Source organism: Coregonus clupeaformis, chromosome 26, assembly GCF_020615455.1.
Source record: "Coregonus clupeaformis isolate EN_2021a chromosome 26, ASM2061545v1, whole genome shotgun sequence".
In the NCBI taxonomy this organism is placed as follows: domain Eukaryota; kingdom Metazoa; phylum Chordata; class Actinopteri; order Salmoniformes; family Salmonidae; genus Coregonus; species Coregonus clupeaformis.
Window position 1 is genome coordinate 39,896,331 of NC_059217.1, and position 24,553 is coordinate 39,920,883.

The 24,553-nt window shown below is 43.9% G+C and overlaps 1 protein-coding gene across 1 annotated transcript; it reads right to left on the bottom strand.

Annotated features, from left to right (window-relative positions):
- Positions 1-282: 282 nt before the first annotated feature.
- Positions 283-22,846, bottom strand: LOC121539965 (RNA-binding Raly-like protein). The gene is made up of 7 exons (XM_045207631.1): positions 22,839-22,846; positions 22,450-22,500; positions 6,962-7,128; positions 4,275-4,388; positions 2,102-2,256; positions 1,036-1,083; positions 283-531 (listed from the first exon to the last, which is right to left on the bottom strand). Exons 1-6 carry the CDS (start codon positions 22,844-22,846, stop codon positions 1,045-1,047), a joined length of 534 nt encoding a protein of 177 aa, XP_045063566.1. The 3' UTR covers positions 283-531; positions 1,036-1,044.
- Positions 22,847-24,553: the final 1,707 nt, after the last annotated feature.

The following is a 24,553-nucleotide window of genomic DNA, read 5'->3' on the forward strand; positions in this document are numbered from 1 at the left end:
AGAAAGGAACTGAGGGTAACCAAGGAGATATGTCCTATTCATCAAACCAAAAAATTCACTGACGATCCAACTTTGTAATACAGCTGGACGATATGGACATAAATCCATATTGGGATAAATTGCCTGAATTGATGCAATTACGATAAATAGAATGTTACGTTTGTAACACTAATGTGCACCACCGTTTTTTTAAATGATCCTTTAAACTACTACTACTAGTTTGATGGTTGTAGCCATCAATTGTCCCATTAACAAATCACCCATATTAGCAAGCTTATTTCATTTCAAACTTCACATTTCTCTAGTATAGGCTACTTATCGTAATGAACGATATCAGCAAAATGCCTGCGATAAGTGATCGGTATGGTTGTTGTCGATCATTTCCGGTTTATCGTCCCAGTTCTACTTTGTAATGAACAGTATATTTATTTGAGGGTTGTGTCCATGTTGACTGTGATTAGAGATGATCACGCCTCCTTTCACTTGAACCCCCTCCATCTCTTTGTACTGCTGTCACTGGGTTCCTTTAGTCTAGAGAGAGTAAAAGTGAGAATATTGAGAATTTAAATTAGAAAAACTTTATTGGTCCACGCATTGTGGACATTTCTTTTCGGCTTCACCACATAAAAACAGACATTAAACATTATCAGGAGCACATCATCCTCGATCATTACATTGCTTTACAAAGCACAAAAGTGCTACAGTGCGAGTGCAGTTTCAAGTTAATGTACTGTACATTCTATCATTGGTCTTAAAACCAAAATCAACATCAAGAGTTCCTAATTAAAAATAAATCATCATCAAGACTGAAGGGCACCTAGTCATCTACACAATTCAATAATTCATATGTATGTACATCATGATCCGAGACCATTATCAACAACATAAGCACCTCGATATCACAATATATTAACCCAGACTTATTTTCTCTCTTGTTAACATGTAGTTACATACTGTAAATACACAGCATTCCAATGCAAACAATACTTTTTTGTGATATAGTTCTGTCAAATCATCATTATTAGCCATACATACCTGATCTCCTCACATGTCATCCTCCAGATCAGAGTGATGGTTATTTATCTGAGAAACCAAAAGACAGAGAGAAGACTTTAAACAGATGCACAGTGCAATCAGGATATTTTTTAATCGACCAACAAAATCAACTTAATCAAATACCCAGCTGTGGTAAATTTAGAGATCACTTGTTGATCTGTGAAAGTGATGGTTTCTAAATGAGGATGAGCAAATATAGCACAGTGTTTGTCATGTCAGCACATAACCAAGTTTAGGAGGGATGAGTGACATTGCCTGGCAACCTTAGGAGGTGGGATTACCCCTTGCCATTGGGGCAGATTTGGGATGCAGTACTGTGGTTGACTGGTTAACAATCTTCTCCTCTATTCATACCTTCCATCTTCCTCCCCCTTCTCCCTCAACTGTCAGAGAAACAATGGCTCACCCGCCTGGTGGACCCACCTACAGCTCAGCCCACACAGCCGCAGGTTGAGGTTTATTGTCATTGATCTTGCCCTGTAGGCAGCACTGACCGATTTCCACTAGATGGGCCAGCTGAAAAGTAAAAATGGTCTATATCTTAAAAATTAATGGGGAAGAAAAATCACTTTTTGGTTAGTAGTGTGGTTCAGGTTGGGGTTAAGGTTAAGTTTAAAATCAGACTTTATGATTTTGTGGCTGTGCCAGCTAGTGACCACTGCAGAGCTGCCTCCGGGACAAGATTCATGACAATACATGCCAACATGCACACGGCCTGGCATAGATAATGAACAGTGGTGCAGAGCCAGAACCCTTATTGTGTCAGACAGGCAGGGAGACACTTGGCTGTAAATGTAGATAATTACTCTTCTTTTGAAGAAAGAACAATCAGCTACTAAATAATCAATTATTGTTCTACCAATATCTTGCTCTCTTTGTTCAATGACACACACCCTCTGTTAGAAAACTATGACAACCAACAATGGCAGCTAATATGCTAAGATATTTACTTTCAGAAAACGTTAGCCCGCACAGAAGAAGTGTTACTGGTGGTGCAGGTGTAATGTGTCTCCAGCAGAGGGAGGCAGAGTAATGTGTTGTTTACCCTGCGGTGGCGCTGGTAGTGTTGGAGGTGGTGGTCATCATTGCAGGCCTCTCCAGGCTCTGGGCTCTCCCTCTGTCTGTGGGGGAGGCTGATGGGAGAATCGTACAGACTGCTGACTGAGTCCGACACACTGCCCTCCTGGGTCGGAGGGGAATCTGGACCACAGACACACACAGAGAGAGAGACACAGTTTGTCAGCAATAGTATGCTCTGTTTTCAGTGCACCTCAGCTTTCCATGGAAAATATAGCCCTGCTTTTAACAGTTTTTATTTTGCAGAGAGCGCCACATTAGTCAACCTGCCAATCCTGTACACAACATTTTGGATGCAGTGCTCACTGATGTAAGATGTCCCAATCGATAATAAATAGTCATAATGGGCCAACAATCTGATGACGAATAGATTTTCTTTACTCCCATCAATGAATAATACGTTTCCCCTCCAGTTGTTATCTCTTATCAAGAGGATTAGAAATAATGTAATTGTACAGTGGCTTGCGAAAGTATTCATCCCCCTTGGCATTTTTCCTATTTTGTTGCCTTACAACTTGGAATTAAAATTGATTTTTTGGGCGGTTTGTATCATTTGATTTACACAACATGCCTACCACTTTGAAGATGCAAAATATGTTTTATTGTGAAACAAACAAGAAATAAGACAAAAAAACAGAACTTGAGCGTGCATAACTATTCACCCCCCCAAAGTCAATACTTTGTAGAGCCACCTTTTGCAGCAATTACAGCTGCAAGTCTCTTGGGGTATGTCTCTATAAGCTTTGCACATCTAGCCACTGGGATTTTTGCCCATTCTTCAAGGCAAAACTGCTCCAGCTCCTTCAAGTTGGATGGGTTCCGCTGGTGTACAGCAATCTTTAAGTCATACCACAGATTCTCAATTGGATTGAGGTCTGGGCTTTGACTAGGCCGTTCCAAGACATTTAAATGTTTCCCCTTAAACCACTCAAGTGTTGCTTTAGCAGTATGCTTAGGGTCATTGTCCTGCTGGAAGGTGAACCTCCGTCCCAGTCTCAAATCTCTGGAAGACTGAAACAGGTTTCCCTCAAGAATTTCCCTGTATTTAGCGCCATCCGTCATTCCTTCAATTCTGACCAGTTTCCCAGTCCCTGCCGATGAAAAACATGGATGGTGTTCTCGGGGTGATGAGAGGTGTTGGGTTTGCTCAGACATAGCGTTTTCCTTGATGGCCAAAAAGCTTAATTTTAGTCTCATCTGACCAGAGTACCTTCTTCCATACGTTTGGGGAGTCTCCCACATGCCTTTTGGCGAACACCAAACATGTTTGCTTATTTTTTTCTTTAAGCAATGGCTTTTTTTCTGGCCACACTTCCGTAAAGCCCAGCTCTGTGGAGTGTACGGCTTAAAGTGGTCCTATGGACAGATACTCCAATCTCCGCTGTGGAGCTTTGCAGCTCCTTCAGGGTTATGTTTGGTCTCTTTGTTGCCTCTCTGATTAATGCTCTCCTTGCCTGGTCCATGAGTTTTGGTGGGCAGCCCTCTCTTGGCAGGTTTGTTGTGGTGCCGTATTCTTTCAATTTTTTAATAATAGATTTAATGGTGCCCCGTGGGATGTTAAAAGTTTCAGATATTTTTTTATAACCCAACCCTGATCTGTACTTCTCCACAACTTTGTCCCTGACCTGTTTGGAGAGCTCCTTGGTCTTCATGGTGCCGCTTGCTTGGAGGCGCCCCTTGCTTAGTGGTGTTGCAGACTCTGGGGATTTTTAGAACAGGTGTATATATACTGAGATCATGTGACAGATCATGTGACACTTAGATTGCACACAGGTGGACTTTATTTAACTAATTATGTGACTTCTGAAGGTAATTGGTTGCACCAGATCTTATTTAGGGCTTCATAGCAAAGGAGGTGAATCCACTTTTCCGTTATTAATTTTTTCGAGTTTTTTGAAACAAGTTATTTTTTTCATTTCACTTCACCAATTTGGACTATTTTGTGTATGTCCATTAAATGAAATCCAAATAAAAATCCATTTAAATTATAGGTTGTAATGCAACAAAATAGGAAAAGGGGGATGAATACTTTTGCAAGGCACTGTATGTAGCACTAAAGAATCTGAGAAATTCTCAAAGTTAAGCTTCCAATGAAGAGATAGTATAAAACAAATCCCCAGCCTCCAGCCCAGCTCTTCTACCTGACTGGTCCTTCCTCTGTCTGTCCATCTTGTCCACGCTGTCGAGCAGTCCGTCAATCTGCACCTTGATCAGAGTCAACTCCCTCTTTATGGCCAGCACCTCTGCCATCTTCACTGCAGATAGAGAGTGAGAGAGAGAGAAAGGGAGATAAGGATGAATCCTCTTTCGCACAAATCTCCCATTGACATAAATGTATGAGTGCAGGTCTTAAAAAAGGATCTGGCCCAGAGGGGTGTAATAGTGTATAAACAGACTAGAGCTCTGCTACCTGACCCGAGTCCGACGAGCCTCGACATTATACATTGGGTTAGGGCTGGGTAGGGCCTGTTTTTTCATCAATAACTAGGGGACGGGACGGGCAGGGCTCGGGTGTCACTAAATGTACACTACATTACATCGAACATCTCATTCCAAAATCATGGGCATTAATATGGAGGTAGTCCCCCCTTTGCTGCTATAACAGTCTCCACTCTTCTGGGAAGGCTTTCCACTAGATGTTGGAACATTGATGTGGGGACTTGCATCCATTCACCCACAAGAGCATTAGTGAGGGTGGGCACTGATGTTGGGTGATTAGGCTCGCAGTCGGTGGCTCGCAGTCGGTGTTCCAATTCATCCCAAAGGTGTTTGATGGGGTTGAGGTCAGGCCAGTCAAGTTCTTCCACACCGATCTCGACAAACCATTTCTGTATGGACCTCGCTTTCTGCACAGGGGCATTGTCATGCTGAAACAGGAAAGAGCTTTCCCCAAACTGTCGTCTAGAATGTCATTATATGCTGTGGCATTAAGATTTCCCTTCACTGGAACTAAGGGGACTAGCCTGAACCATGAAAAACAGCCCCAGACCATTATTCTTCCTCCACCAAACTTTACAGTTGGCACTGTATTGGGGCAGGTAGTGTTCTCCTGGAATGGAAATCCATTTCATGAAGCTCTTGATGAACCGTTCTTGTCCTGACATTGCTTCCAGAGGCAGTTTGGAACTCTCTAGTGAATGTTGCAGCCGAGGAGAGACAATTTTTACGCGCTACGCACTTCAGCACTCGGCGGTCCCGTTCTGTAAACTTGTGTGGCCTACCACTTTGCGGCTGAGCCATTGTTACTCCTAGACGTTTCCACTTCACAATATCAGCACTTACAGTTGACCGGGGCAGCTCTAGCAGGGCAGAAATTTGACGAACTGACTTGTTGGAAAGGTGGCATCCTATGACGGTGCCACGCTGAAAGTCACTGAGCTTTTCAATAAGGCCATTCTACTGCCAATGTTTGTCTATGGAGATTGCATGGCTGTTTGCTCAATTTTATACACCTGTCAGCAACGGGTGTGGCTGAAATAGCCGAATCCACTAATTTGAAAGGGGTGTCCACATACTTTTGTATATATAGTGTATCACTAACATTTTGAAGCTGAGCCATTTGCTCGCGCTCTGCTGCGCAGTACAGTCATATCTGAATAAGATCATAACATTGTGTCAGAAGATGCTTCAACCTTGTCAAATATAAGAAAGGAGAGATTATTTCACAGAAAATAATAATGTTCCTTGAGTTTTGTTGGAGTTTAGAGTGACGAAAAGTAGCTAACAGCTCACTGGTCTCATGTCTCTTCATTGAGCAGAGCAGCCCAAGCGGAGCCGTTGCTATGGTTACTGTCTCAAAGCCGCCATAAGCAGAGTGAGCTGCCTGCGCGCAGGGAGCGAGTGAGACAGAGAGGAGCAGCTAATGGATTTACTAACAGAGTTATTTCTGGTTTCGGGCCGGGCTTTAAATTTGGCAGAAGCAATCGGGCCTGGGTAATCGGCAAACGTGCCGCCCTTACTTATCCTCCACATTGTCTTCTTATTCATGCCATCACTGTAAGCACCCTAACATCTCCCTTAACATCTCCTCTCTCCAGTAGCCTATGGTCTGTAATGGAACATTCATATCACAACCCTGGCTCGGAGAAAACCACCCTGAAACTCTTTACTGTTAAAAGCTGTTCGACCTCTGCAGCTACAACTGCAATCTAATTTCCCTCTGATGGGCTGGCAGTAAAAACTATTAAGGCTTGTAATAAACTAGTATAAACATTTCTTATTTGTTATGCACTATTAACTTGGGATAATTGCAGCATGCTGCTAGACTGGGTATGGTAGGCTTGGTAGTGGAAGGAGCAGAGAGGGGCCCTGCTTTTAATGAAGAGACCATCTGGTGCCTCTCACTGTGCCCTGGGGCTCCCAGCGCTGCCGTTCCCCATGCAGAGATGACATTACAGGGTGGGTCTGTGTGTGGTGAGGGTGATCTGTGTGTGGTGAGGGTGATCTGTGTGTGGTGAGGGCTGGTCTGTGTGTGGTGAGGGCTGGTCTGTGTGTGGTGAGGGCTGGTCTGTGTGTGGTGAGGGCTGGTCTGTGTGTGGTGAGGGCTGGTCTGTGTGTGGTGAGGGTTGGTCTGTGTGTGGGGAGGGTGGGTCTGTGTGTGGGGAGGGTGGGTCTGTGTGTGGTGAGGGTTGGTCTGTGTGTGGGGAGGGTGGGTCTGTGTGTGGGGAGGGTGGGTCTGTGTGTGGGGAGGGTGAGTCTGTGTGTGGGGAGGGTGTGTAAGAGTGTCACACCGTATGACAGATTGTGTATGTGTATGAGTGTGTGTTAACTTTGTAAAGAATGTGTTGTGAGTGAAGGTGTGTGTGTTATAGTGTGTGGGGTCCCTTACACTTGGCCCTGGTGCTGGAAGAGCCGGTGCGCGGGGCGCTCCTCTTGCCCTGTGGTCTGTCTCTGGAGCGTTGCAGGCCGGAAGAGGGGTCGCGGGAGTGTTTCATAGGGCTGGGCTCCACTGGGACTGGCATTACAGAGGCTGGGACACGCTGGTAGTCAAACACCCTGTGTGGAAAACACACAATATTACTTATGTACGCATAAGCGGGAGCACAGCTCCCCTCGGATTGACGCACAGAAGAAATATCAGCCCGCGCAGAGAAGCACAAGATTGAACTTCACTCAACTTTCTGGAGTCATTCATTCCCCTGTAGTGAACACTTTCATTGTTTCGCTCTACTGTGGGAATTGTGCTCAAATCAACGCAATATTAGCCACTTTCAATGTAACATACTGAAACTAAACGAACTATGCAAGATTTAGTATGCAAAACTAACTAAGAGATTTTCTTGTAGGCAGAGCGCATTGGAGTAGGATTCTATTGCATTGACAGGCACGACTCAGGCCTGTACTCTACACATACCGGTGTGCCATAACCAATCAGAGCTGCAGTAGGCCTATATGCAAATAGCCATTGCCATATATGGATCTGTTCCATTCAATTTGAACTAGACTGTGTTTACAGCATGAGCGGTTGCATGTAGATGGGCTTGTTTTGAGATCAAAGCGAGAGCTGCATGTAGCCACCTGTGCACATTTGTTCATATTCTTTGCTAGTTAGTGAGTTATTAGCCCAGTTATAGCTAATTTGTAGTCAACAATGAGGGAGTGGTTGCTTCCTATAAGAGCACAAAAGGTGTGAATTTTTAGCTATCTTTGAAAAGCGAGTCAGGTAAAGGTCTTGAATAAGCTAAGTAGCCAATAGGCAGAGGGTAGCATAATTTGTCTGATTCTCTGTAATAATGGTATGGAATAATAATGCATTTTGTTTTGTAAAGTGGTTTCTTGCATCAAACAACACAACATTTTCAGTCACCTCCTTGTCTGTAGGACAAGTGGATAAACAGGTTAATGTCAAGCCCTGCATGATTTTTTTCCAAAGTCTCATGACATGTCAGCCTACATTGAACACCACACATTTGCTACTACTGTAGGCTGAATGATAGAACAGCTATTTCCATGTTAAAATGTTATGGAATACATTTTTCTCCATAGCCACAGTAGCCTACTTGGCCATTGTTAAAACTGTAACTTAAAGTGGGTACAGCCTCAGTGTTCACAGTAAACGCGCATAGGAAGTTGCACAGAATTTTCACAAAGTTCAAGTTTGCGCTCAGCAGACCTGAAATTTACTCAGTGCCCAAAAAAATTAGAGGGAACATTGCTTATGAGTAGGGTCCTGAGCCTTTCCTGGCCATGTGATAGGCCCTAGTTTTTTTTATCTCATAAACTGAGGATTCTCCTGCTAGAATGAGCTTTAAAACAATCGGCTGCTGATATGTCAGAGCAACCATTCCTGAATTCCCAAAAGGGAGTTGGACAATACACTCTTAGAAAAAAGGGTTCCAAATGGTTCTTCGGCTGTCCCCATAGGATAACCCTTTTTGGTTCCAGGTAGAACACTTTTGGGTGTCACGCCCTGGCTCTGGGGACTCTTATATGTTGAGCCAGGGTGTGGATTTTTCTATGTTATAGTTTTCTATGTTGTGTTCTAGTTCGTGTATATCTATGTTGGCCAGGGTGGTTCCCAATCAGAGGCAGCTGTAGCTTGTTGTCTCTGATTGGGGACCATACTTAGGTAGCCTGTTTGGCACAGTTTATGGTGGGATCTTGTTCCAAAAGGTTTGTTTTGGTGTCATTTAACCTAGGACTTCACATATCGTTTGTTTTGTTGTTTTTGGTTCGTGTTGTGTACTGCAATAAAGTATGTACGCCTATCACGCTGCGCCTTGGTCCGCTTCATCTTATAACGATCGTGACATTGGGTTCCATGTAGAACCCCCAAAAGGGTTCTACCTGGAACCTAAAGGGTTCTACCTGCGGCCAAAAAGGGTTCTTCAAAATGTTATCCTATGGCAACAGCTGAAGAACCCTTTAAGGTTCTAGATGGCACCTTTTTTTCTAAGAGTGTAGACTTTCCATATGATTACAGTCCACTGCAGGATGAGACTCAATCTCCCTGGCAGGCTGGCAGCACTGAAAACACCTGCCTCCAGACAGATTTGGAGTAAAAGGTTATTCATTCCAATAAAATGGTGGACTCTTTTATAATATCCATAAGCTATTTGGTGTCATTACGTATTGAGTGTATAGTCTATAATCACAGTGATATAATACATTTAAATTGATCTCATAGCCTGGTGCACTAAATACCTCTGGTCCAAAGAGCATTGTCTGGGGTGCTTTGATTTGCGCTGGTCTCTCTCAATTCAATTTCAATTTTCAATTCAATTTAAGGGCTTTATTGGCATGGGAAACGTATGTTAACATTGCCAAAGCAAGTGAAGTAGTAAACAAAAGTGAAATAAACAATAAATATTAACAGTAAACATTACACTCAGAAGTTCCAAAAGAATAAAGACATTTCAAATGTCATATTATGTATACAGTGTTGTAACAATGTGCAAATATAAATATGGGTTGTATTTACAATGGTGTTTGTTCTTCACAGGTTGCCCTTTTCTTGTGGCAACAGGTCACAAATATTGCTGCTGTGATGGCACACTGTGGTTTTTCACCCAGTAGATAATGGAGTTTATCAAAATTGGGTTTGTTTTCGAATTCTTAATATGGTCATACATTTGGCAGGAGGTTAGGAAGTGCAGCTCAGTTTCCACCTCATTTTGTGGGCAGTGTGCACATAGCCTGTCTTCTCTTGAGAGCCAGGTCTGCCTACGGCGGCCTTTCTCAATAGCAAGGCTATGCTCACTGAGTCTGTACATAGTCAAAGCTTTCCTTAAGTTTGGGTCAGTCACAGTGGTCAGGTATTCTGCCACTGTGTACTCACTTTTTAGGGCCAAATAGCATTATAGTTTTCTCAGTTTTTTTGTTAATTCTTTCCAATGTGTCAAGTTATTCTCTTTTTGTTTTCTCATGATTTGGTTGGATCTAATTGTGTTGTTGTTGTTGTCCTGGGGCTCTGTGGGGTCTGTTTGTGTTTGTGAACAGAGCCCCAGGACCAGCTTGCTTAGGGGACTCTTCTCCAAGTTCATCTCTCTGTAGGTGATGGCTTTGTTATGGAAGGTTTGGGAGTCGCTTCCTTTTAAGTGGTTATAGAATTTAGCGGCTCTTTTCTGGATTTTGATAATTAGCGGTTATTGGCCTAATTCTGCTCTGCATGCATTATTTGGTGTTTTACGTTGTACACAGAGGATATTCTTGCAGAATTCTGCATGTAGTCTCGAGTCTCTCTCTCTCTCTCTCTCTCATTACCACAAGCCCTTTTTCCACAATGAAGGTGCCACCAACCTCCTGTGGTGTGCATGCTTCCCAGCGGATAGAGGTAGTGGTACTGTTTCAGATCAACCTCCTGTGGTGTGCATGCTTCCCAGCGGATAGAGGTAGTGGTGCTGTTTCAGATCAACCTCCTGTGGTGTGCATGCTTCCCAGCGGATAGAGGTAGTGGTGCTGTTTCAGATCAACCTCCTGTGGTGTGCATGCTTCCCAGCGGATAGAGGTAGTGGTGCTGTTTCAGATCAACCTCCTGTGGTGTGCATGCTTCCCAGCGGATAGAGGTAGTGGTGCTGTTTCAGATCATCTGACTGTGGTGTGCATGCTTCCCAGCGGATAGAGGTAGTGGTGCTGTTTCAGATCAACCTCCTGTGGTGTGCATGCTTCCCAGCGGATAGAGGTAGTGGTGCTGTTTCAGATCAACCTCCTGTGGTGTGCATGCTTCCCAGCGGATAGAGGTAGTGGTGCTGTTTCAGATCAACCTCCTGTGGTGTGCATGCTTCCCAGCGGATAGAGGTAGTGGTGCTGTTTCAGATCATCTGACTGTGCAGTTTGACAGAGATGCAGCCATCCCGTTTGTGTGGTTAGAGCATGTGGTTATTGTCTATGAGTCCTACAGTACTGTAGGGAAACAGAAAATAACTGTGGGTATATAGTTGACTTTACTGAGAACTTCTGAATATGATGACCTACTCTACCTTACATGTACTCTCTGGCAACAAAGGAAAGTCCATGAAGGAAAGAGAGACAGTGTTACTTTGAGAGTACTGTACCTTTGTAAGCTTTTAATCCACAGCAGAGCAGATAATTGCCAATAAATATTTACACACAGGGCCTTTGTTGACATGCTGGGCTCAAGGAGAATGAATCAGGGGTTTAGTCTGGCAGCTCATTTCATACAGTATGTAGGCTACAGTTCAAAGTAAGTTCAGGAGGAAACTACTTTATACTAAGAAGATACACAAAGACAATCATATTAGATGAAGACTGGGACTCAGAGAAAGGGTAAGATGTTGTTTGACAGAAATACCTAAGTTCTTATTGGATGCCCTGTAAATCAGATTTTGGTTTTTCGTAAAAGGACATATATATAATCACTGTGCAGGATGAAGTTAAGATACTTTTTAACTCGGACTGCAAGGCCTTGGTTTCTATGGCCGTGAGAAGAGAAAGGGATGAGACAGAGGAGGGAGAGAGAGAGAGCGAGAGAGAGGGGAGATGGGACTGAACGGAACACCTATCAGCAATGCCTGAGCTGGCTGGCGAGGGCCTCGTTTTTCATGCTGTCATCCCCCTCTCCCTGTCTCCACTCATCCTCTGTTCGCTCTGCCCTTTTCCCTCCACTGCCGTGGCGTTCCCCCTTTCCTCACAGTGCTCCACTGCCGCCGCCCTGGGCTGTGTTTTTACTCCGGACCAGCGGGGCGGGTGGCCAGGCATCCAGTCAGCTATGCAGAGAGACTGTGTTCACCCATCTGTGAAATCACCACCAGTGGCTGACAACCAGGGGGCATGTCAGGTCATGTGGATACAGTGCGGGTCAATGGATAGTTTCAATACAGAAACCCTGCTACCCTGCTGCCCTGCTACCTGCAGCCGTCAGGGAAGTACTGCATCATATGATCTGTTGGCTGAGCCACCATCAGCACCTGCCTGTACCCTACCTGTCCTAAGCTCTCTCCTGCTTTGTCCTGCTAGGTGACCTAAACTGGGCCATGCTTAAACCACTTGACCAAGTCTTAAAACAATGGTACTCCCTAAAACTCTCTCAGATTATTACCAATCCCACAAGGTATGACCCACATCAGTCTGGTGTTTTCTGTAATGACCTTAGTGATCACTGTTTTACGGCCTGTGTTCGTAATGGCTGCTCAATTAAACGACATGTCCTGATTTGTCATAGACGCTTGCTGAAAAACTTTAATGAGCAAGCCTTCCTTCATGACCTAGCCTATGTAAATTGGTATAGAATCAGCTTGATCCCCTCTGTTGAAGATGCTTGGACCTTATTTTTCTATCTTTTCAGTGGTATTGTTAACAAGCACGCCCCCATAAAGAACATTTGAATAAAAAACAGGTTCAGCCCCTGGTTCGACCGTGATCTGGCAGAGTTACTCAAGAACACCATTTGGTGAAAGGCTCGGCACACAAATACTGTCATTCAGGCAAATGAGAAATAAGTTAGTTACTTTAAGGAGCAGTTCTCTCTCTGTGGGTCTAACCCCAAGAAGTTCTGGAAAATGGTGAAAGACCTGGAGAATAAACCCTCCTCCTCACAGCTGCCCATGTCCCTTAATGTTGATGATGTAGTTGTTACTGACAAGGAGTGTATGGCTGAGCTCTTTAATCATCACTTCATTAAGTCAAGATTCCTATTTGACTCAGCCATGCCTCTTTGCCCGTCCAACACTTCCTCATCTCCCAGCCCTTCTAATGCGACTAGCCCTGATGCTCCTCCCTCCTTTTTCACTGCCCCGCTACACAGCTTCTCCCTACAGGAGGTCACTGAGTCGAAGATCCTTTCTTCTTTAAGGTTGCTGCCCCTATCATCGCCAAGCCTCTCTCTGACCTTTTTAGCCTGTCTCTCCTCTCTGGGGAGGTTCCCAGTGCTTGGAAGGCAGCCACGGTGCGTCCTTTATTTAAAGGGGGAGATCAAGCTGATCCTAACTATATTATAGGCCAATCTCTATCTTGCCCTGTTTATCAAAAGTGTTGGAAAAACTTGTCAGTAATCAACTAACAGGCTTTCTTTATGTCTATAGTATTCTCTCTGGTATGCAATCTGGTTTCTGCTCAGGTTATGGATGTGTCACTGCAACCTTAAAGGTCCTAAATGTTGTCACCATTGCCCTTGATTCTAAGCAATGTTGTGCTGCTATTTTTATTGGACTTGGCCAAAGCTTTTGATACGGTAGACCATTCCATTCTTGTTGGTCGGCTAAGGAGAATTGGTGTCTCTGAGGGGTCTTTTGCCTGGTTTGCTAACTACTTCTCTCAAGGAGTGCAGTGTGTAAATTCAGAACATCTGCTATCTCAGCCACTGCCTGTCACCAAGGGAGTACACCAAGGCTCAATCCTAGGACCCACGCTCTTTCCAATTTACATCAACAACATAGCTCAGGCAGTAGGAAGCGCTCTCATCCATTTATATGCAGATGATAGTCTTATACTCAGCTGGCCCCTCCCTGGATTTTGTGTTAAACGCTCTACAAGAAAGCTTTCTTAGTGTCAAACAAGCTTCTCTGCCCTTAACCTTGTTCACTCCAAATTGCATACCGCCCCAACAGATCCACAGATGACGCAATCTCTATTGCACTCGACACTGCCCTTTCCCACCTGGACAAAAGGAACATCTATGTGAGAATGTTGTTCATTGACTACAGCTCAGCGTTCAACACCATTGTGCACTCCAAGCTCATCACTAAACTAAGGACCCTGGGATTAAACACCTCCCTCTGCAACTGGATCCTGGACTTTCTGAGGGGCCGCCCCCAGGTGGTAAGGGTAGGCAACAACACATCCACCACGCTGACCCTCAACACGAGGCCCCTCAGGGGTGTGTGCTTAGTCCCCTCCTGTACTCCCTGTTCACCCACGACTGCGTGGCCATGCACGGCTCCAACACCATCATTAAAGGAAAGATCCACCCAAAATCACTAATTCCTTTAATATACAGTGTTAAATAACACTAATATGTGAGAACAATATTTTTTGTGAACAAATGTTTCATTTGGCCGTTATAATAAGGTTGGTAGTAACATGGAAAATCGTTGTGAAAATCTGTTCCAGCTCAAGTCGACTACAAAATCCACAATGCAAGGCTCTCTCTATGGGCTGGCTGGCTGGCTAGCAAATGTAGCTACACACAATAATACCAAACACAATATCAGCATGTAATGTAGGTAGTTAGCAGTAAAATCGCCTAAACAAACTGCACTATCAATTTAGGTGTCTACAATCTCACCATGTTCAACCTGCAGATCAATGTGCCTCACAGAGTGGGGTCTGACATTTGCAATGACAGATATACTTTTGAGGAGCTCAAATCAAATCAAATTGTATTTGCCACATGCACCGAATACAACAGGTGTAGACATTACAGTGAAATGTTTACTTACAAGCCCTTAACCAACAATGCAGTTTTTAAGAAGAAGAAAAAAAAGTGTTAAGTAAAATAATTTTTTTTTTAAAAGCAGGATATGTGCGGGGGCACCGGTTAGTCAAGGTAATTGAGGTAATATTTACATGTGGGTAGAGTTAATGTGACTATGCATAAATAATAAACAGAGTAGCAGCAGCGTACAAGAGGGGGATGGGGTGGGGGGGGGCAATGCAAATAGTCCGGGTAGCCATGATTAGCTGTTCAGGTGTCTTATGGCTTGGGGGTAGAAGCTGTTAAGAAGCCTTTTGGACCTAGACTTGGCACTCCGGTACCGCTTGCCGTGCAGTAGCAGAGAGAACAGTCTATGACTAGGGTGGCTGGAGTCTTTGACAATTTTTAGGGCCTTCCTCTGACACCGCCTGGTATAGAGGTCCTGGATGGCAAGAAGCTTGGCCCCAGTGATGTACTGGGCCGTACGCACTACCCTCTGTAGTGCCTTGTGGTCGGAGGCCAAGCAGTTGCCATACCAGGCGGTGATGCAACCAGTCAGGATGTTCTCGATGGTGCAGCTGTAGAACTTTTTGTGGATCTGAGGACCCATGCCAAATCTTTTCAGTCTCCTGAGGGGGAATAGGCTTTGTCGTGCCCTCTTCACGACTGTCTTGGTGTGTTTGGACCATGATAGTTTGTTGGTGATGTGGATACCAAGGAACTTGAAGCTCTCAACCTGTTCCACTACAGCCCCGTCGATGAGAATGGGGGCGTGCTCAGTCCTCTTTTATTTTCCTGTAGTCCACAATCATCTCCTTTGTCTTCATTACGTTGAGGGAGAGGTTGTTATCCTGGCACCACACGGCCAGGTCTCTGACCTCCTCCCTATAGGCTGTCTCATCGTTGTCGGTGATCAGGCCTACCACTGTTGTGTCGTCGGCAAACTTAATGTTGGTGTTGGAGTCGTGCCTGGCCATGCAGTCATGGGTGAACAGGGAGTACAGGAGGGGACTGAGCACGCACCCCTGAGGGGCCCCCGTGTTGAGGATCAGCGTGGCAGATGTGTTGTTACCTATGCTTACCACCTGGGGGCGGCCCATCAGGAAGTCCAGGATCCAGTTGCAGAGGGAGGTGTTTCGTCCCAGGGTCCTTAGCTTAGTGATGAGCTTTGAGGGCACTATGGTGTTGAACGCTGAGCTGTAGTCAATGAATAGCATTCTCATGGGAAGCGTTGCCCATGCTACTTCAATGGGCTGTGCGGTGCATTCTGGGCAATTCTGGGACAAGGAGCGCTCTCCTTCAAGGAGTGAATGGAAGTCTATTGGGCGCTAACTCAAAAAACTAACATTAGCACGAATTCCGTCAACAATAAATACAACATTTAAAACATTTTTCCGAGATGTGAGATAATTAACTTGCTATATGTGCAGTCGTGGTCAAAAGTTTTGAGAATGACACAAGTATTGGTCTTCACAAAGTTCGCTGCTTCAGTGTTATGAGATATTTTTGTCAGATGTTACTATGGTATACTGAAATATAATTAAAAGCATTCCATAAGTGTCAAAGGCTTTTATTGACAATTACATTAAGTTTATGCAAAGTGTCAATATTTGCAGTGTTTTTCAAGACCTCTGCAATCCGCCCTGGCATGCTGTCAATTAACTTCTGGGCCACATCCTGACTGATGGCAGCCCATTCTTGCATAATCAATGATTGGAGTTTTTCAGAATTTGTGGGTTTTTGCTTGTCCACCCACCTCTTGAGGATCGACCACAAGTTCTCAATGGGATTAAGGTCTGGGGAGTTTCCTGGCCATGGACCCAAAATGTCGATGTTTTGGGTCCACTTAGTTATCACTTTTGCCTTATGGCAAGGTGCTCCATCATGCTGGAAAAGGCATTGGTCGTCACCAAACTGTTCTTGAATGGTTGGGAGAAGTTGCTCTCGGAGGATGTGTTGGTACCATTCTTTATTCATGGCTGTGTTCTTAGGCAAAATTGTGAGTGAGCCCACTCCCTTGGCTGAGAAGCAACCCCACACATGAATGGTCTCAGTATGCTTTACTGTTGGCATGACACAGGACTGATGGGAGCGCTCACCTTGTCTTCTCCGGACAAGGTGTTTTCCGGATGCCCCAAACAATCGGAAAGGGGATTCATCAGAGAAAATGACTTTACCCCAGTCCTCAGCAGTACAATGCCTGTACCTTTTGCAGAATATCAGTCTGTCCCTGATGTTTTTCCTGGAGAGAAGTGGCTTCTTTGCTGCTCTTCTTGACACCAGGCCATCCTCCAAAAGTCTTCGCCTCACTGTGCGTGCAGATGCACTCACACCTGCCTGCTGCCATTCCTGAGCAAGCTCTGCACTGGTGGTGCCCCAATCCCGCAGCTGAATCAACTTTAGGAGATGGCCCTGGCGCTTGCTGGACTTTCTTGGGCGCCCTGATGCCTTCTTCACAACAATTGAACCTCTCTCCTTGAAGTTCTTGATGATCCGATAAATGGTTGATTTAGGTGCAATCTTACTAGCAGCAATATCCTTGCCTGTGAAGCCCTTTTTGTGCAAAGCAATGATGACAGCACGTGTTTATTTGCAGGTAACCATGGTTAACAGAGGAGGAACAATGATTTCAAGCACCACCCTCCTTTTAAAGCTTCCAGTCTGTTATTCTAACTCAATCAGCATGACAGCGTGATCTCCAGCCTTGTCCTCGTCAACACTCTCACCTGTGTTAATGAGAGAATCACTGACATGATGGCAGCTGGTCCTTTTGTGGCAGGGCTGAAATGCAGTGGAAATGTTTTTTGGGGATTAAGTTCATTTTCATGGCAAAGAGGGACTTTGCAATTAATTGCAATTAATCTGATCACTCTTCATGACATTCTGGAGTATATGCAAATTGCCATCATCAAAACTGAGGCAGCAGACTTTGTGAAAATTAGTATTTGTGTCATTCTCAAAACTTTTGACCACGACTGTAGTATCATATAGCTTTGGAATTGTGACATTATGTACTTTTGAGGAAAATAGGCAAGTTTCTCGACATATACACTGACTTTGAGAAGGGATTGCGTGACGCATGTGAGAGAAAAAAATTGTATTAGCATTACTTTAAGGTTAATATAAATGATAGTTGTGTACAATCCTGTTACTCTGGTTGTGTAAGTTGCTGTTTTAACGTATATCTGTACCTGGTCCACCACGGCTGTGCATATCTCGTGTTCTTACCCCCACCCTCTGTACTCTGAAACTTGCATGTTCGGATACAAGGTATCTCTGTTCCGAACGAAGTCTCTCCTTATCCTCTATTCTAAGAACAAACAGTTCTTAGTACTCTCAAGAGAACACAAAGGACAGAATATTTTTCCACCTCCTCCGGTAGATATCGGTTGGTTCGACACATTGAGACATTGGTGGAACCACTTGTGTGTGTGGTGTGACCTGCTCCCTTATTAATACGTTTTGAATGAAGTAATATCCTGATTGGTGAAGGACTTTGTCTCTCCTCATTATTGATTAGAATTTCCACGACACGCAGCATCACAACGTGAACGCGATTGGTCGACAGTCTGCTGGGTTGGGCGTAATACGTTCCTTTGTTTATTGGATTCCTATCTCCTTTCTATAATATCTCTGGCAACGGCACCATGCAATGCACCCTGGACTAAAGAGGCAGACAAATAGGAAAAATGTGCTAGACCCTCCGTTAAATTACACATTTCTCAAGTTAGGAATATCGCAAAAATTAGAGAGAAGACATCCTCCCAAGTTATGACATCGGCCAGTATTAAAATCTGACATGTATGATAGACATTTTCGCAATCTAAAAGTCCTATTCCTATTCACTTTCAGTGTAGTGAGAGCGACTTTATCACGGTGCTACGTCATACCGGCCGGATTTCTGCCTGCTTGAACGCCAATAACTCAAATACACATTAAAACATGACATGTCCCAGGGAATCTATAGAACATCACTCAGAGATGCACAAAAACAATATAACATTAAAAATGGGTGAACCTTTCCTTTAAGTTTGCGGACGACGATGAGACAGCCTACAGGGAGGAGGTCAGAGACCTCTCCCTCAACCGAGCGCTCCCCCATCCACATCAACGGGGCTGTTGTGGAGCAGGTCGAGAGCTTAAAGTACCTTGGTGTCCACATCACTAAGGAACTATCATGGTCCACACATATTAATACAGTTGTGAAGAGGGCACGACAATGCCTCTTCCCCCTCAGGAGGCTGAAAAGATTCGGCATGGGCCCTCAGATCCTCAAAAAGTTATACAGCTGTACCATTTAAAGCATCTTGACTGTCTGAATCACCGCTTGGTATGGCAACTGCTTGGCATCCGACCGCAAGGCACTACAGAGGGTAGTGAGCACAGTCCAGTACATCACTGGGGCCAAGCTTCCTGCCATCCAGGACCTCTATACCAGGCGGTGTCAGAGGAAGGCCCTAAAAATGGTCAAAGACTACAGCTACCCAAGTCATAGACTGTTCTCTCTGCTACCGCATGGCAAGCGATACTGATGCACAAAGTCTGGAACCAACAGGACCCTGAACAGCTTCTACCCCCAAGCTATAAGATTGCTAAATAGTCTGTTAAAAAGTTAACCAATAGCTACCCGGAATATCTGCATATAACTCTTTTGACTCATCACATACCCTGCTGCTACTGTTTATTATCTATCCTGTTGCCTAGTCACTTTATCCCTACCTATATGTACATACAATATCTACAGTTGAAGTCGGAAGTTTACATACACTTAGGTTGGAGTCATTAAAACTCGTTTTTTTCAACCACTCCACAAATTTCTTGTTAACAAACAAGCAAGTCAGTTAGGACATCTACTTTGTGCATGACACAAGTAATTTTTCCAACAATTGTTTACAGACAGATTATTTCACTTATAATTCACTGTATCACAATTCCAGTGGGTCAGAAGTTTACATACACTGAGTTGACTGGGCCTTTAAACAGCTTGGAAAATTCCAGAAAATGATGTCATGGCTTTAGAAGCTTCTGATAGGCTAATTGACATCATTTGAGTCAATTGGAGGTGTACCTATGGATGTATTTCAAGGCCTGCCTTCAAACTCAGTGCCTCTTTGCTTGACATCAAAAGAAATCAGCCAAGACCTCAAAAAATTGTAGACCTCCACAAGTCTGGTTCATCCTTGGGAGCAATTTCCAAACACCTGAAGGTACCACGTTCATCTGTACAAACAATAGTACGCAAGTATAAACACCATGGTACCACGCAGCCGTCATACCGCTCAGGAAGGAGACGTGTTCTGTTTCCTAGAGATGAACGTACTTTGGTGCGAAAAGTGCAAATCAATCCCAGAACAACAGCAAAGGGCCTTGTGAAGATGCTGGAGGAAACGGGTACAAAAGTATCTATATCCACAGTAAAACAAGTCCTATATCGACATAACCTGAAAGGCCGCTCAGCAAGGAAGAAGCCACTGCTCCAAAACCGCCATAAAAAAGCCAGACTACGGTTTGCAATTGCACATGGGGACAAAGATCGTACTTTTTGGAGAAATGTCCTCTGGTCTGATGAAACAAAAATAGAACTGTTTGGCCATAATGACCATCGTTATGTTTGGAGGAAAAAGGGGATGGCTTGCATGCCGAAGAACACCATCCCAACCGTGAAGCACGGGGGGTGGCAGCATCATGCTGTGGGGGTGCTTTGCTGCAGGAGGGACTGGTGCACTTCACAAAATAGTTGGCATCATGAGGAAGGAAAATGATGTGGATATATTGAAGCAACATCTCAAGACATCAGTCAGGAAGTTAAAGCTTGGTCGCAAATGGGTCTTCCAAATGGACAATGACCCAAAGCATACTTCCAAAGTTGTGGCAAAATGGCTTAAGGACAACAAGGTCAAGGTATTGGAGAGCCCATCACAAAGCCCTGACCTCAATCCTATAGAACATTTGTGGGCAGAACTGAAAAAGTGTGTGTGAGCAAGGAGGCCTACAAACCTGACTCAGTTACACCAGCTCTGTCAGGTGGAATGGGCCAAAATTCTACCAACTTATTGTGGGAAGCTTGTGGAAGGCTACCCGAAATGTTTGACCCAAGTTAAACAATTTAAAGGCAATGCTACCAAATACTAAATGAGTGTATGTAAACTTCTGACCCACTGGGAATGTGATGAAATAAATAAAAGCTGAAATAAATCATTCTCTCTACTATTATTCTGACATTTCACATTCTTAAAATAAAGTGGTGATGCTAACTGACCTAAGACAGGGAATTTTTACTAGGATTAAATGTCAGGAAAACTGAGTTTAAATGTATTTGGCTATGGTGTATGTAAACCTCCGACTTCAACTGTACCTCAATTACCTCATACCCCTGCAGTTTTTCACAATTCCTGACATTTAATCCTAGTAAAAATTCCCTGTCTTAGGTCTGTTAGGATCACCACTTTATTTTACGAATGTGAAATGTCAGAATAATAGTAGAGAGAATTATTTATTTAAGCTTTTCTTTCTTTCATCACATTCCCAGTGGGTCAGAAGTTTACATACACTCATTTGGTATTTGGTAGCATTGCCTTTAAATTGTTTAACTTGGATCAAACGTTTCGGGTGGTCCTCTGTAGCTCAATTGGTAGAGCATGGCGCTTGTAACGCCAGGGTAGTGGGTTCGATCCCCGGGACCACCCATACTTAAAAATATATGCGCACATGATTGTAAGTCGCTTTGGATAAAAGCGTCTGCTAAATGGCATATTATTATTATTATTATTATTATTATTATTATTATTATTATTATTATTATTATTATATCGACTCGGTACTGGTACCCTGTGTATATAGCCAAGTTATCGTTACTCATTGTGGATTTATTCCTTGTGTTATTATCTTTCTATTATTTATCTTGTTCTCCTCTCTGCATTAAGGGCCTGTAAGTAATGATTTCACTGTTAGTCTACACCTTTTGTTTACGAAGCACGTGACAAATAACATTTTATTTTATTTGACATACACACGAAGATGCCTCAATGACGGAAGAATAGAAACATGGTCCCTTATTTCACTACCTCTAAGGACAACAGTATACTAGCCAGGTCACATTCTCTATCTGTGAAATTGCAATTTTCAGTGTTCAGAAATTAGAGCTGTTTCACCTTCAGTAATCCACAGGGAAAACCCTATCAATAGGACTTGCTACTGTAGCTGTGAATAAGCAAGGACACATTAAGGTTTAAAATTGCTTACACTCAATACGTCTACACAGATATATCCCTGTCAATGCTGTCCCTCCATGCAAAGCATCAGCTGCTCTTCGACATTGATAGAGATAGAGATGCTTTCTCAGTCTGTCCCCTGCTCGAACGCCCCCCTCCCCCTGCTGTTTATGCCAGTTCTCTTCTCTTATCGGTCCTCTCTGCAGCTCCCTTCATCAGCACCAGGCACAGACGGCCCGCTCCTCGCAGCCGATCAAAGCCTGGCTAATTACGCTATACAAGTAGAGCCTCTGAGCAGGGGTTCACTTTGAGACACCTCTCCCCTCAGAACACTACAGCATTTCCCTCCCTCAGGCCCTTCAAAATACAGTCACACTATTATCACTTGCAGAAGAATATAGACACACAGTTACTCAAGCAAAGAAAGTGTATTTTGTGCTGTGTAGCCGTTTGGTCTGTACCAGGCAAGGGGATTTAAGACGGGTTAACGCTAGGACGTTACAGGATGATCTCTGGTATCTCATCCAAGGGGCCTGACTATCACAAGCAGCCATACTCCTCCTCTTAGACGAATCAGGAAGAAGAGGAGAAGGAAGACCAGTGAATTGCATTCACTTTCAGAAAGGGTTTTGCAGCAGAAGAGAACATCTTTACGTATAACAGCTGAGTACGAGTTCAAAACCAGAACACTTGATCATGACAGAGTTTGTTCAGTACTTGGCCATAAGAGTAAAGAACACAAATCTCTCACAATATAGATCTGTAGGTGAGACCAGGTACAGTATAGAAGCCTACCTGTCGTAGAGGTCATCTGGGTAGCTGTCATACTCCAGGTCATAGTCAGATCTGAGGAGAGAGCGAGAGATAGGATAAGAGAGGGAAAAAGAAATAGAACGGCTTTCAGAGGGCGGGAGAGAGAGGGGGATATGATGAGTGTTAGAAGGGGAAGGATATAACACGGGTCAATGGGGACGGATTGGTGGCTTGTCCATGGAGTAAACAGATACAGACACTTACAGCTGTAATATGTTTTAACATCCTCAGAACCTTGGCTTGCACGGTTGAATCCCTGTCACTAAGGTATACCCATCATTCCCTGAGGATCTCATCTCTTTTTCTCTGTTCCTCTCTTTCTCCTTCACACTCATCAGGGAAGTAAACTGTGCTCCCCTCTAAGAGCTTACCTGTCCATTAGCGCAGATTTGGTTGAATGGTTTTTAAAATCACAGGGGCTTAGCTGTCTGGTCAAATAACAGGCTCTGTGTTCAACCAGGGAAGTCAAGCAGAGAGGGAGGTGAAACGGTCATGCTTTAAAGTTTTGCTGTCGGGCCGTTCCTCTATCAGACGAGAGACAGCATTTCAGACATTAAATAAAATGATAGGTTTACAATCCCAGCACATTTTCATTACACTGTTAGAAGTGGACTATTTATATACGTAATGGTTTCAGGGCTCCCCTGCATCACAGATATGTGATCAAAATGTAAACACGACAACTATCAACTCCAGCCTCGGCTCAGCCTCTGAGTCTCTCAGTGAAGTGCACACTACACACTGACATACACACTCAGTGGCCTGCTGTGGGAACACAAGCAGTCCTGTTGCTGATGTTAACCAACACAGCCATCCATCACAATAAGGATCAGAGTAAACCCAACACACTGTCTCAGACACTCTGAGATGTGGCAGAGCACCGCCGGCAGAGAAATGAAGAGCTAGTTACTGGGCCAAGCTGTAGATAGATAGAGAGAGAGAGAGATGAGAGAGAGAGATGAAGACGAGAGAGAGAGAGAGAGAGATGAAGACGAGAGAGAGAGAGAGAGAGATGAAGACGAGAGTGAGAAAGAGAGAGAGAAATGAAGACGAGAGAGAGAGAGAGAGAGAGAAATGAAGACGAGAGAGAGAGAGAGCAATCACAGCAGCAAGATTTGTGACCTGTTGCCACAAGAAAGGGGCAACCAGTGAAGAACAAACACCATCGTAAATACAACCTATATTTATGTTTATTTATTTTTCTTTTTGTACTTTAACTATTTGCACATCATTATAACACTGTATATAGACATAATATGACATTTGAAATGTCTCTATTCTTTTGGAACTTGTGTCAGTGTAATATTTACTGTTAATTTTTATTGTTTATTTCACTTTTGTTTATCCATTTCACTTGCTTTGGCAATGTAAACATATGTTTCCCATGCCAATAAAGCCCTTAAATTGAAATTGAAATGCTGTTGTAAACTAAAGCGATAGATAGCCCCAGTCCTGCTGTTGGAAACTAAAGCGATAGATAGCCCCAGTCCTGCTGTTGGAAACTAAAGCGATAGATAGCCCTAGTCCTGCTGTTGGAAACTAAAGTGATAGATAGCCCCAGTCCTGCTGTTGGAAACTAAAGCGATAGATAGCCCCAGTCCTGCTGTTGGAAACTAAAGCGACAGATAGCCCCAGTCCTGCTGTTGGAAACTAAAGCGATAGATAGCCCCAGTCCTGCTGTTGGTAACTAAAGCGATAGATAGCCCCAGTCCTGCTGTTGGAAACTAAAGCGACAGATAGCCCCAGTCCTGCTGTTGGAAACTAAAGCACGTTTGCACACTGATAAAGAAATGATCAGTCTATAACTTTAATTGTAGGTTTATTTGAACAGTGAGAGACAGAATAACAACAAATGAATCCAGAAAAACGCATGTCAAAAATGTTATAAATTGATTTGCATTTTAATGAGGGAAATAAGTATTTGACCCCCTCTCAATCAGAAAGATTTCTGGCTCCCAGGTGTATTTTATACAGGTAACGAGCTGAGATTAGGAGCACACTCTTAAAGGGAGTGCTCCTAATCTTAGCTTGTTACCTGTATAAAAGACACCTGTCCATAGAAGCAATCAATCAATCAGATTCCAAA

Bases quoted from the DNA above. Each gene is read 5' to 3' on its own strand.
- LOC121539965 (XM_045207631.1), bottom strand. The intron at 7,129-22,449 runs GTAGGCTTCTAT...TTTTCCACACAG, and splicing joins CCAGATGACCTCTACGACAG to GGTGTTTGACTACCAGCGTG. The intron at 1,084-2,101 runs GTAAACAACACA...TTGGTTTCTCAG, and splicing joins ACTACCAGCGCCACCGCAGG to ATAAATAACCATCACTCTGA.